General features: G+C 42.9%; 1 protein-coding gene across 6 annotated transcripts in view; it reads left to right on the forward strand.

Moving 5' to 3' along the window:
- Window positions 1–13435, forward strand: part of LOC110526974 (inositol hexakisphosphate and diphosphoinositol-pentakisphosphate kinase 2) — a 53077-nt gene that overhangs the window by 7684 nt on the left and 31958 nt on the right. For all 6 annotated transcript variants that reach the window (XM_036981092.1, XM_036981093.1, XM_036981094.1 and 3 more), the window contains exons 2-7: window positions 1–347; window positions 2273–2468; window positions 2917–3007; window positions 3493–3578; window positions 8548–8702; window positions 13010–13111. The exon at window positions 1–347 is cut by the window's left edge and continues 273 nt beyond it. In XM_036981092.1, the coding sequence (XP_036836987.1) occupies window positions 192–347; window positions 2273–2468; window positions 2917–3007; window positions 3493–3578; window positions 8548–8702; window positions 13010–13111 (786 nt within the window). In that variant the 5' untranslated portion in view covers window positions 1–191. The remainder of the gene's footprint in view (window positions 348–2272; window positions 2469–2916; window positions 3008–3492; window positions 3579–8547; window positions 8703–13009; window positions 13112–13435) is intronic.

A 13435-nucleotide genomic window follows, 5' to 3' on the forward strand; every position in this document is an offset into this window, starting at 1 on the left:
CTTCCTCACCCAACCCCCTACCACCCCCAACCCAATACACCCCACAGAGCAGTTTAGCCCACCTCGAGACTTGAGTCACCAGCCAATCAGCTCCTAGTAGGCCTTGTGCGCCTCCATCGGCGGCCTTCCCCGGCGGTGTGTTGGTGTGCGATGGCGCGGCGGGACGCTGAGGGCTGCCGCCGGGGATTGTGATGTCAGAGCCCGCCAGCCCGGGCGAGAGCCAGCGCGGCGCTCCCAGATTCTTCGTGGGCTGCGAGGACGATGAGAGCGAGGGCCTGGAGGACTACGACGGCTGCAGCATGAGGACCGACATGGAGCTGTACGAGGACGACGAGGACACAGACTCGGTGAGACCGCATGAGACGAGACGACACAAGATTACATCAGGCCTCATGATGTCACACATGAATCACCCGCATGAAAGTACATTAGACAACTGGCCCTGATATGGTAACCTCTATTACTATTACAGATAAGTCAGAAGTTTACATACACTTTGGTTGGAGTCATTAAAACTCGTTTTTCAACCACTCCACAAATTTCTTGTTTACAAACTATAATTTTGGCAAGTCGGTCAGGACATCTACTTTGTGCATGACACAAGTAATTTTTCCAACAATTGTTTACAGACATTATTTCACTTACTGTATCACAATTCCAGGGGGTCAGAAGTTTACATAAACTAAGTTGACTGTGCCTTTAAACAGCTTGGAAATTCCAGAAAATGATGTCATGGCTTCATAAGCTTCTGATAGGCTAATTGACATCATTTGAGTCAATTGGAGGTGTACCTGTGGATGTATTTCAAGGTCTACCTTCAAACTCGGTGCCTCTTTGCTTGACATCATGGGAAAACCACAAGAAAAAAGCCAAGACCTCAGGGGGAAAAAAGTCTGGTTCATGCTTGGGAGCAATTTCTTCCTGAAGGTATCACGTTCATCTGTACAAACAATAGTACGCAAGTATAAACACCATGGGACCACGCAGCCGTCATACCGCTCAGGAAGGAGATGCGTTCTGTCTCTTAGAGATAAATGTACTTTGGTGCGAAAAGTGCAAATCAATCCCAGAACAACAGCAAAGAACCTTGTGAAGATGCTGGAGGAACAGGTACAAAAGTATTTCTATCCACAGTAAAACGAGTTCTATATCGACATAACCGCTCAGCAAGGAGGATGCCACTGCTCCAAAACCGTCATTAAAAATGCCAGACTACGGTTTGCAACTGCACATGGGGACAAAGATTGTACTTTTTGTAGAAATGTCCTCTGGTCTGGTGAAACAAAAATAGAACTGTTTGGCCATAATTACCATTGTTATGTTTGGAGGAAAAGGGGGAGGCTTGCAAGTTAAAGAACACCATTCCAACCGTGAAGCACGTGGGTGGCAGCATCATGTTGTGGGGGTGCTTTGCTGCAGGAGGGACTGGTGCTCTTCACAAAATAGATTGCATCATGAGGAAGGGAAATTATGTGGATATATTGAAGCAACATCTCAAGACATCAGTCAGGAAGTTAAAGCTTGGTCACAAATGGATCTTCCAAATGGACAATGACTCCAAGCATACTTCCAAAGTTGTGGCAAAATGGCTTAAGGACAACAAAGTCATGGTATTGGAGTGGCCATCACACAGTCCTGACCTCAATCCTATAGTAAATTTGTGGTCAGAACTGAGAAAGCGTGTGCGAGCAAGGAGACCTACAAACCTGACTCAGTTACACCAGCTCTGTCAGGAGGAATGGGACACAACTTATTGTGGGAAGTTTGTTTTGAGGCTACCTGAAACGTTTGACACAAGTTAAACAATTTAAAGGCAATTCTACCAAATACTAATTGATCGTATGTCAACTTCTGACCCACTGGGAATTTGATGAAAGAAATAAAAGCTGAAATAAATAATTCTCTCTATTATTATTCTGGCATATCACATTCTTAAAATAAAGTGGTGATCCTAGCTGACCAGGGAATAATTTACTAGGATTAAATGTCAGGAATTGTGAAAAACTGAGTTTAAATGTATTTGGCTAAGGTGTATTTAAACTTCTGACTTCAACTGTAGATACCATCACATTGGAGGCTACAGATATTTTGGCTAATTCCACAGCACAAGATCATGTAAGACATCATGAGACTACTCAACTGTAAAGCACTTTTGTGACAACTGTTGAACCATTTCATTGACTAGTTGGTTGACTGGTTGTAAAGCTACTCAAGACTGTCGTCAATAGACAAAGTAGCCTAACTCAATAAAGTGATCTCCCCCCCCTCTCAGCCTCCGGAGCGACAGATCGTGGTGGGCATCTGTTCCATGATGAAGAAGTCCAAGTCAAAGCCCATGACCCAGATTCTGGAGCGTCTGTGCAGGTTTGAGTACATCACTGTGGTCATCTTCCCTGAGGACGTCATTCTCAACGAGCCCGTGGACAAATGGCCCCTGTGTGACTGCCTCGTCTCCTTCCACTCCAAAGGTGGAACACACACACACACACACACACCAACTCTGTTCGCTGATGAAATAACTGTATTCAACTTAATTACCCCACCCATTATTCTATAGTCCAAAAAGTGATTACACATATTTAAACACAGTCACATGCACACTACATCATACACACACACAGACAGCCCGTTCTCGTACCACGCTGTGTCAGCATTACTCGTCTTCAACCCATCTTGAGTAATTCTGTCTGACACCACAAACAGCCTGTTTTGACTAATGTGACTAAATTTGCTACCATTGATTTTAGCAAAGTGTTGGAGAAACCCAGTTGAACAATGTTTGCCCACTCATTTAAATTTCTTTCACTTGTCTGTCTTCATTAATGTGTCCCATTCTTGCCCCTGGCGAAGTTTACACATACTGTGTAGCCTGCGTATAGGATTTGCTAACAGTTGGTGTTGCATTTGAATTTGTAGGATTTCCGCTGGACAAGGCAGTGAGCTACGCCAATCTCCGAAACCCACTGCTCATCAATGACCTGAACACACAGTACTACATACAGGACAGGTACAACCAAAACTAGAGATGCATACTGTAGGGTTGTCATGACGACAACAGTATCACAATACTCTGATTTAGAAGTATCATGGCAAGCTAATAAAACAAGAAGCAGACTTCATTTCTTGAGGAAAACAGTCCTGATGTTGGGAAACAAACGGCCTTATTCTGTTACCCAGAGTCACGTGTTTATTATCCAAGTAATAAGACACAATATTTACCATATTTGCCATGTATCGGGACAACCCTAGCGTTCTATATAGAGGGGTGTAGCTATCACAGAGCATCATGGTTAATACTGTGCTGTTCTGGAGGTCTTATGTGGAATAATGATGTTATATTATGGTGATTACTGGTGGTGATGTGTGACCAGCATTGTTTGGACTGGTGTCACGTGGTGATGTGTGCTGCCTTCGATATATAGCGTTCATGTTAAGTGAGATGGCTGACTCTCTCACTTGAATGCTGAATGTTATGTTTTGTCTGTTTTGTAGGAGGGAGGTATATCGTATCCTGCAGCAGGAAGGCATCGATCTGCCACGCTACGCTGTGCTGAACCGCGACCCAGATAAACCAGACGGTCAGTGTGTGTTCCCCATAGGTCAAGCGTTGACTGTCCCATCAGGAATGGTCAATATTCTGTCCCTGTCGCCTCTACTGGTGCTATAGCTTTCTTGTCACTCTTAACTTTGTACTGTTTTCACAATACTGAGCCAAGCTGTACTGTACTGTGTTGGGCTGGCCTGGTTATCCATCCACCACAGTTGCTGGAACTCTGCTGGAAAGGACAATGTGAAAATAAAATAACTGAGCCAGTACAGTTCTTGTTCTCGGCCCTGTAGTGTAAATCAGTCATTAGGGTTCGAAGATAACTGGGCGTGTTCAGCAGGGCACTATGTTTTAGAACGTTTTGATAGAAATACATACACTTCCGTTCAAAAGTTTGGGGTCACTTAGAAATGTCCTTGTTTTTTTGAAAGGAAAGCCATTTTTTTGTCCATTTAAAATAACATAAAATTGATCAGAAATACAGTGTAGACATTGTTAATGTTGTAAATGACTATTGTAGCTGGAAATGTTATTTACATGTTTAAAAAATAAATAAATGGAATATCTACATAGGCGTACAGAGGCCCATTATCAGCAACCATCACTCCTGTGTTCCAATGCCACGTTGTTAGCTAATCCAAGTTTAGTATTTGAAAAGGCTAATTGATCATTAGAAAACCCTTTTGCAATTGTTAGCACAGCTGAAAACTGTTGTGCTGTTTAAAGAAGCAATAGAACTGGCCTTCTTTAGACTAGTTGAGTATTTAGAGCATCTTTCTTTCTTCTGAAACTCGTCAGTCTCTTTTTGTTCTGAGAAATGAAGGCTATTCCATGCGAGAAATTGCCAAGAAACTGAAGATCTCGTACAACGCTGTGTACTACTCCCTTCACAGAACACCGCAAACGGGCTATAACCAGAATAGAAAGAGGATTGGGAGGCCCCGGTGCACAACTGAGCAAGAGGACAAGTACATTAGTGTCTAGTTTGAGAAACAGACACCTCACAAGTCCTCAACTGGCAGCTTCATTAATTAGTACCTGCAAAACACCAGTCTCAATGGCAACAGTGAAGAGGCGACTCTGGGATGCTGGCCTTCTAGGCAGCGTTGCAAAGAAAAAGCCATGTCTCAGACTGGCCAATAAAAATAAAAGATTAAGACGGGCAAAATAACAAATCAAAATCAAATGTATTTATATAACCCTTCGTACATCAGCTGATATCTCAAAGTGCTGTACAGAAACCCAGCCTAAAACCCCAAACAGCAAGCAATGCAGGTGTTGAAGCACGTTGGCTAGAAAAAACTCCCTAGAAAGGCCAAAACCTAGGAAGAAACCTAGAGAGGAACCAGGCAATGAGGGGTGGCCAGTCCTCTTCTGGCTGTGCCGGGTGGAGATTATAACAGAACATGGCCAAAATGTTAATTTTTTTATTTTTATTTTACCTTTATTTAACTAGGCAAGTCAGTTAAGAACAAATTCTTATTTTCAATGACGGCCTAGGAACAGTGGGTTAACTGCCTGTTCAGGCAGTTACTAGTCCAGCGCTCTAACCACTAGCTTGTCAGCTCGGCTACCAGCATGGTCCCACTAGGCTACCAGCATGGTCAAATAATAGGTCTGGGACAGGTAGCACGTCCGGTGAACAGGTCAGGATTCCATAGCCACAGGCAGAACAGTTGAAACTGGAGCAGCAGCACTGCCAGGTGGACTGGGGACAGCAAGGAGTCATCATGCCAGGTATTCCTGAGGCATGGTCCTAGGGCTCAGGTCCTCCGAGAGAGAGAAAGAGAGAATTAGAGAGAGCATACTTAAATTCATACAGGATACCGGATAAGACAGGAGAAGTACTCCAGATATAACAAACTGACCCTTGGCCCCGACACAATCTACTGCAGCATAAATACTGGAGGCTGAGACGGGAGGGGTCAGGAGACACTGTGGCCCCATCCGATGATACCCCCGAACAGACACTGGACAGAGGAACTCTGCCTAGAATGCCAGCATCCCCCCCCCCACACACACACACCTCCCAATTCATCGAGCCATGGACTCTACAAGGTGTCTAAAGCGTTCCACAGGAATGCTGGCCCGTTGTCTCACAGTTCAGATGCTCCCTTACTTACCCCTGTGCGTCTTAGGCAGGATGTATTTCTCACTACTTACGTAGTGTTGTATTCTCCCCAGGAACTTATACAGTATATCATATAGAACAAACATCACATCTCTGACATGTGGAATAAGGAATCATGTAAGCTCCATTTCTGACACATTTTTTTCAACGTTCCCCAAATGACTGATTGGTTGAAATAAGTTGATAATAAGAAGATTATGGGAGCTGTAATGTTAGATTTCAGTGCAGCCTTTTGATATTATTGACCCTAACCTGTTGAAAAAAATATGTGTTATGGCTTTCAACCTTAGATTGCCATATTGTGGATTCAGAGCTATCTAATAGAACTCAAAGGGTTTGACACTTCCATTAAAGAAAACATGTAAAGTGTGGTGTACCGCAGGGCAGCTCTCTAGGCCCTTTACTCTTTTCTAATTTTTCCAATGACCTGCCACTGGCATTAAACAAAGCATGTGTGTCCATGTATGCTGATGATTCAACCATATACACCTCAGCAACCACAGCTAATGAAGTCACTGAAACGCTTAGCAAAGAGTTGCAGTCTGTTTTGGAATGGGTGGCCAGTAATAAACTGGTCCTGGACATCTCTACAACTTAGCGCATTGTATTTGGTACAACTCATTCCCTAAGTTCTAGACCTCAACTGAATCTGGTAATGAATGGTGTGGTTGTTGAGGAGACTAAATTACTTGGCGCTACCTTATATTGTAAACTGTTATAGTCAAAACCTGTAGATTCAATGGTTGTAAAGATGGTGAGAGGTTTGTCTGTAATAAAGAGATGCTCTACTTTTTTGACACCACACTCTAAAAAGACAGTTCTGCAGGCTCTAGTTTAGTCTAATCTTGATTATTGTCCAGTGCTGCAAGGAAAGACCTAGTTAAGCTGCAGCTGGCCCAGAACAGAGCGGCACGTTTTGCTCTTCATTGTAACCAGAGGGCTGATATAAATATTATGCATGCCAGTCTCTCTTGGCTAAGAATTAAGGGTAGACTGACTGCATTACTTATTTTTATGTGAAACAATGTGTTGAAAATTCCAAATTGTTTGCATAGTCGACTTACACACACACACTTTACCCACCAGACATGCCACCAGGGGTCTTTTCACAGTCCCTTAAATCAAGACAAAATTAAAAGTGTATAGCATTATGGAGAGCCATTATTGCATGGAACTCTGTTCCATCTCATATTGCTCAAATAAACAGCAAACCTTTTTATTTATTATTTTTATTTTTTATAAACGATTAAAGGAACGCCTTTCCCCTATTTGACCTAAATAGTTTGTGTGTGCACTGATATGTAGGCTACATGTGCCTTTTTTAAACAAAAGAGCAAGATTCATTTTGAAAACGGAAGCCGGTCATCATGTCACCAGAAAAAGACCCTCAATATTTATTGGAAAGGAGCATCAAGCGCATCACTGCACTTTCACCACCCTGTGAAATTCATCAACTTATTTCATCTGTAGCCTAATACACTGCAGGCTTTCCCATGTCGTAGTGGGAGGACCACACAGTCATTGTGACTTCAAATGATGGGTATTATATGTTTGCGCATAAAGGTTTTTCCTCTGCAATTTCTCGCATAATACATTTTACAGACATACAAATATCTCACTTTGTCTAGCGAATCTTGTTTTGTCGACATTTGAAAAATGAACCAACAAATTAACAGTTTTCTTCAGGCCTGTTGTGACTTTTTTTTAAATTTGTCTGACATACTTTACTCGCATAAAAAGGTTGGATGGAAACCTGGTTATAGTCAGAGAAAGAATAAAACCACTTTCCAGTGAGGTCTCGGTTTTTCTCTCTTAAACACCAGACAGACTTCTCCAGCCTTAGAACAACACTGCCTTGGGAGGATGTCGGACAATGTCCCAAATGGCACCCTTTTCCCTTCATCCCAATGGGCCCTGGTCAAAGGTAGTGCACTATATAGGGAATAGGGTGCCATTTGGGACACTGACTTGATTTACTTTGGTTGAGGTTGAGCATTCTGTGATTATATCTGAGTGTGGTGACGTGACTTGGAGGCCATTCATTTTCTCTTTTAATGCTCTGATTGAACACAGTCCCGCAAGGTAGAGTTCACTAGATGGGTTAGGTCTTCTTCATCCCTGATGGGTGTAATGGCGGTAGAATAGCGACCTCAATTTACAGTTTAAAAGTCACGCCAGTAGATGTAACAACGAGCTTGACCTTCATGACTAATGTTTGAACTTAGTCTATCAAGGTTCTGGTCTAATGCTTCTAAAATGTTACAACCCTTTCTCAGTAAAGGTAGTGAGTTAGTTAGTGTTATCATGATACTTGATTTTCAATGTCAAAAAAAGAACATGAAGCAGACTCCACTCAATGGTCCTTTTAAGAACCTGCTTTTTGTCAAATACTGTGTGCTGTAGCTTGAAGAGTAAACATGTGACCAGCTGTTAGTTTCTAACATTAGGACTCTGATTTCCTCAGGGAATTCAGTCTGCTCAATGTTTTGTTTGCTTGCCATGATACTTTGAGAATTCTGATAAAACAACACTATTCAGTGTATGAGGGCATGGTTGTACGGACTGTCAATGGTATACTAAGACATGTAATTGTCTGTTTTTGAAACGGGTACTATAATGTACAGGTTCAACTGGTTGAATCCTACTATTTACAGTTGAAAGGGTTGACCATCGTCTGAATATGACGATGAACTGACAATATGCACCTGGTTCGTATTTACTACAAACTGAATGGAAGAAGTGGACCGAAACTAAGAGGGGCTACCTGAACTACCTGAACCAAAAAAACACATTTTCTTTGTACAATGTTTTCTGTTGCAAAACATTGTGCAATAATGAAAACAACTTTGTGTTGGTGTGTCTTCCCCAGAGTGTAACCTGGTCGAGGGAGAAGACCATGTGGAGGTGAATGGGGAGGTGTTCCCTAAACCCTTTGTGGAGAAACCCGTCTGTGCTGAAGACCACAACGTCTACATCTACTACCCCACCTCAGCGGGAGGGGGAAGCCAGCGCCTCTTCAGAAAGGTCACATTCTGATCCCTAAGCCGTTAAACCCTTAAAAAAATGACCCCAATACGTTCCTCTGTCTAACCCACATGGTAAAGCCCCTGGGGTAGCTTTTTGACCAGGCTTCTTTCTCCCTCACACTTCCTCTCCTCCCTCAGCCCCAACTGAAGAGTTCCTCATAGCCATAATAGCACTTATTCTAAAGCACATTAAGGGTACTTAAATAGGCACTCACTCTGGCTGGGCTCATCAACAAGGCAGGAACACGATAACATTAGAGCTGTGTCGACACTTGACATGCAACCTCTGCTATCAGATTACGAAGATCGCATTGAAAAGACAGGTGGTCGTGTGGTCAGATTGCGTTCAGATCTGGCTGACCACTTCAGGAGTTGGTCAGGGATGTATTGTGGGTGGATTTCTCCTCAGTCTGGACGCAATCAGGCTACCGAAAGCGCATACAGTGGGTAACGTCATCAGCAGTCTGCCCACAGGTCTCCAGAAATGGTGTGTTTTTTGGAGCGAGAGGCACCTTTTTTCATTAAACATTGGAGGAAATGCATTCTTAGCATGTGAGGAACGTGTTTGCTGGCTTCAAATGCTAGCCAGCTAGCTTATTTAGAAAACATATTTTTGGTTTGGCTAGAGTTATGCTAACCTCTTTGCAATCCCTTTAACGTTGCTTTCTGGCTAGTTAGAGGTTAGCTACAGTAGTTGGCTACTGCCGTCCAGTTGTTGTTATCAGATTTAGCCAGTTCCACCGTTTGCAGAATTAATACATGCTTTTGAATATTACGTGGGAAAAGGGAATCCAGACACAATGTGGACACGGTAGACACATTTAAATGGAGGTCTAGAATTCCATGGTCAGAACTCTAATCAGAATACAAAAGCTGCATGTGTAACAGTATAAGTTTAGACCGTCCCCTCGCCCATACCCGGGCGCGAACCAGGGACCCTCTGCACACATCAACAACAGTCACCCACGAAGCATCGTTACCCATCGCTCCACAAAAGCCGCGGCCCTTGCAGAGCAAGGGGAACAACTACTTCAAGGTCTCAGAGCAAGTGACGTCACCGATTGAAACGCTATTTAGCGCACACTGCTAACTAAGCTAGCCGTTTCACATCCGTTACACATGAACTGTCAAGTGTAGACACGGCCTAGGTTTTATCTAGTCTGCGTCCCAAATGGCACCCTATTCCCAATATAGTGCGACACTTATGACCAGAGCCCTATGGGCCCCTGTAGTGCACTACATAGGGAAGCAGGGTGCCATTTGTTATGCAGACCTCCTATTCTGACAGTGGGAGGAGAACAACCATCACTTTACTACAACAGTATTTTCAAACGAAGAAACGGAACCTGTTATTTTCTGATCTGACGGATGGTCCGGATTCAGTTATCACTTGTTATGCTACTGCCAGTAGGGTATAACACACACCGTGCATTCGGAAAGTATTCAGACCCCTTGACTTTTACCACATTTTGTTATCTTGCAACCATATTCTAAAATGGATTAAATACTTTCCCCCCCCCATCAATCTACACACTGCCCCATAATGACATAGTAAAAACAGGTTTTTAGACATTTTTGCAAATGTATAAAAAAATGTGCTTTATTTACAAGTATGCAGACCCTTTGCTATAAGACTCGAAATTGAGCTCTGGTGCATCCTGTTTCCGTTGATCATCCATGAGATGTCTCTACAACTTGATTGGAGTCCACCTGTCGTAAATTCCATTTATTGGACATGATTTGGAAAGGCACACGCCTGTCTATACAAGGTCCTACAGTTGACAGTACATGTCAGAGCAAAAGCTTAGCCATTAGGTTGAAGGAATTGTTCGTAGAGCTCTGAGGTAGGATTGTTTCAAGGCACAGATCTGGGGAAGGGTACCAAAATATTTCTGGATGAAGTTTGGAACCAAGACTCTTCCTAGACCTGGCTGCCTGGCCAAACTTAGCAATCGGGGGAGAACGGTCTTGGTCAGGGAGGTGACCAAGAACCCGATGGTCACTCTGACAGAGCTCCAGAGTTCCTCTGTGTAGATGGGAGAACCTTCCAGAAGGACAACCATTTCTGCAGCACTCCACCGATAAGGCCTTTATGGTAGAGTGGCCAGATGGAAGCTACTCCTCAGTAAAAGGCACATGACAGCCCGCTTGGAGTTTGCCAAAAGGCACCTAAATGACTCTGACCATGAGAAACCAGATTGAACTCTTTGGCCTGAGTGCCAAGCATCACGTCTGTAGGAAACCTGGCACCATCCCTACGGTAAAGTATGGTGGTAGCAGCATCATGCTGTGGGGATGTTTTTCAGTGGCAAGGATTGGGAGTCTAGTCAGGATCGAGGGAAAGATAAACGGAGCAAAGTACAGAGATCCTTGATGAAAACCTACTCCAGAGTGCTTAGGACCTCAGACTGGGGCGACGGTTCACCTTCCAACAGGACAAAGACCCTAAGCACACAGCCTGGAGAGACCTGAAAATAGCTGTGTAGCAATGCTCCCCATCCAACCTGACAGAGCTTGAGAGGATCTGCAGAGAATAATGGGAGAAACTCTCCAAATACTGGTGTGCCACGCTTGTAGCATCATACCCAATAAGACTCGAGGCTGTAATCGCTGCCAAAGGAACTTCAACAAAGTTAGGGGTCTGAATACTTATGCAATTGTGATATTTCATTTTTTTATTATTAAACTTTTTTCTTTGTCATTATGGGGTATTGTGTGTAGATTGAGGGGAGTTTAAAAAAATCTATTTTAGAATGAAGCCGTTACCTAAGAAAACGTGGAAAAAGTCAAGGGGTCTGAATACTTTCCGAATGCACTGTAGATGATAGAACTAAAGGTCATGTAAAGATGGTTTAGTTTTTTGTGTCTTTAGTCATAACATTCTTAAAGGGGTACTTCAAGATTTTGGCAATGAAGCCCTTTTTCAGATGAACTTGTGGATGAAAAAAACATTCTCTGCATGCATTTTGAAGGAACTTGCTAACATTACCAATATAGTTTTAGCGCAATGACTGGAAGTCTATGGTAACTGATAGCATGCTAGGTTATACCATAGACTTTTAGTCATTGTGCTAATGCTAGTCTCTTGAATTTCTTTCATACTTGATGTAGAGACTTTTAAAAATGGTATCCATGAGTTCATCTGACTCTGGGGAATTAGATAAAGGGTTTCATTACCAAAGTATCCCGTCCCTCACAGTTGTTTTAAATACTGCCTGAACTGTGATACTTCCAGTCAACTATTATGTTTTCTATATCTAGCTATATTCTATTGGTCTGTTTCCCAGACACAGATTAAGCCTTGTCCTGAACTAAAGAGCAAGCACTTTTTAATCCAAGGATGTATTCACTAGGAATGAAACGGAACCAAGCCGACTGGAATGGAACGAAACTGGGATGGACCAACCTTTAGTTTCAAAACATCGTCCGACACTTTGCTACGGTGTGCAACTAATGAATTCACCCCAGGACTAGGTTTCGTCTGGAAAAACGTCCCGATAGAATATAGCTATCGTGATTGGCTCTATATGTTCCATATTCTATTTGTATGGGTTTAACTGTACACACCAGTTGCTTGATTATGACAACTGCCAGGCTTACCTCCTGCTCTATTAACAGGCTCTGAGGTGAAACGTCATCTAGGTACAGATCTTGGATCAACTCCCCAATCATAACCTTAACCATTAGTGGGGAAAATGCTAAACTGACCCAAGATCAGCGTCTTCCCCTTACAATAGTAATACATAGTCCTCCAAATATACAACAGCACATTGAAATTATATTTGACTCAGTCTGTTTTATTCACTGTGATCTCACCTAACATTCTCAGAGGGCTTTTGGGACTTTCATAAAACGGACCAATGTTTTTTTGTCAGGATTTATAACCATTCGATCCCAATAGCTGATTTTATCACACACATTATTAGCATCCCAGTCGACTGTAGTAAGCTGCTCTGTGTTCTTCCTCTGAAATGGAATAGATCATAAGTGATGTGCAACACTGTCTACTGATGAATGAACCCTAGTCTCTTTCTTTGACTCTGGTTACAGTTGAGTATTATGGCGGACGTTCATTCAGTCCTAATGTTATCCTATCGTGTGAAGAGCAGCGTTTCCCAAGTGTTTAGTCCACTGGGCGCCTGTTGGTGGGTGGTTTTATTCTGAGTTGTAGAATAATTGGTCTGTTTAGTTGGTGGTTCACACCAACAGCTTTCAGTTGATCACAGAGCTAAAGGAGTTTGGGAACCACTGCTGTAGACAGTACGTAGTTCTCCCAGTTCTGACGCTGTTGCCTCTGTCCTGTAGATCGGGAGCCGGAGCAGTGTGTACTCACCAGAGAGCAACGTGAGGAAGACTGGCTCCTACATCTACGAAGAGTTCATGCCAACGGACGGGACGGACGTTAAGGTGTGTGTTATGCGATTGTCAGTCTGTATTTCTGTGTGTCTGTCTGTATCTATGCATGTTTGTTTATTTGTCTTATGCGAGTGCACTGTGTGTGTGTGTACTAAATCTCCATGTCAAATCAAATCAAATCAAATTTTATTTGTCACATACACATGGTTAGCAGATGTTAATGCGAGTGTAGCGAAATGCTTGTGCTTCTAGTTCCGACAATGCAGTAATAACAAGTAATCTAACTAACAATTCCAAAACTACTGTCTTGTACACAGTGTAAGGGGATAAAGAATATGTACATAAGGATATATGAATGAGTGATGGTACAGAGCA

This window comes from Oncorhynchus mykiss, chromosome 6, assembly GCF_013265735.2.
Source record: "Oncorhynchus mykiss isolate Arlee chromosome 6, USDA_OmykA_1.1, whole genome shotgun sequence".
NCBI classification, from domain to species: Eukaryota; Metazoa; Chordata; class Actinopteri; order Salmoniformes; family Salmonidae; genus Oncorhynchus; species Oncorhynchus mykiss.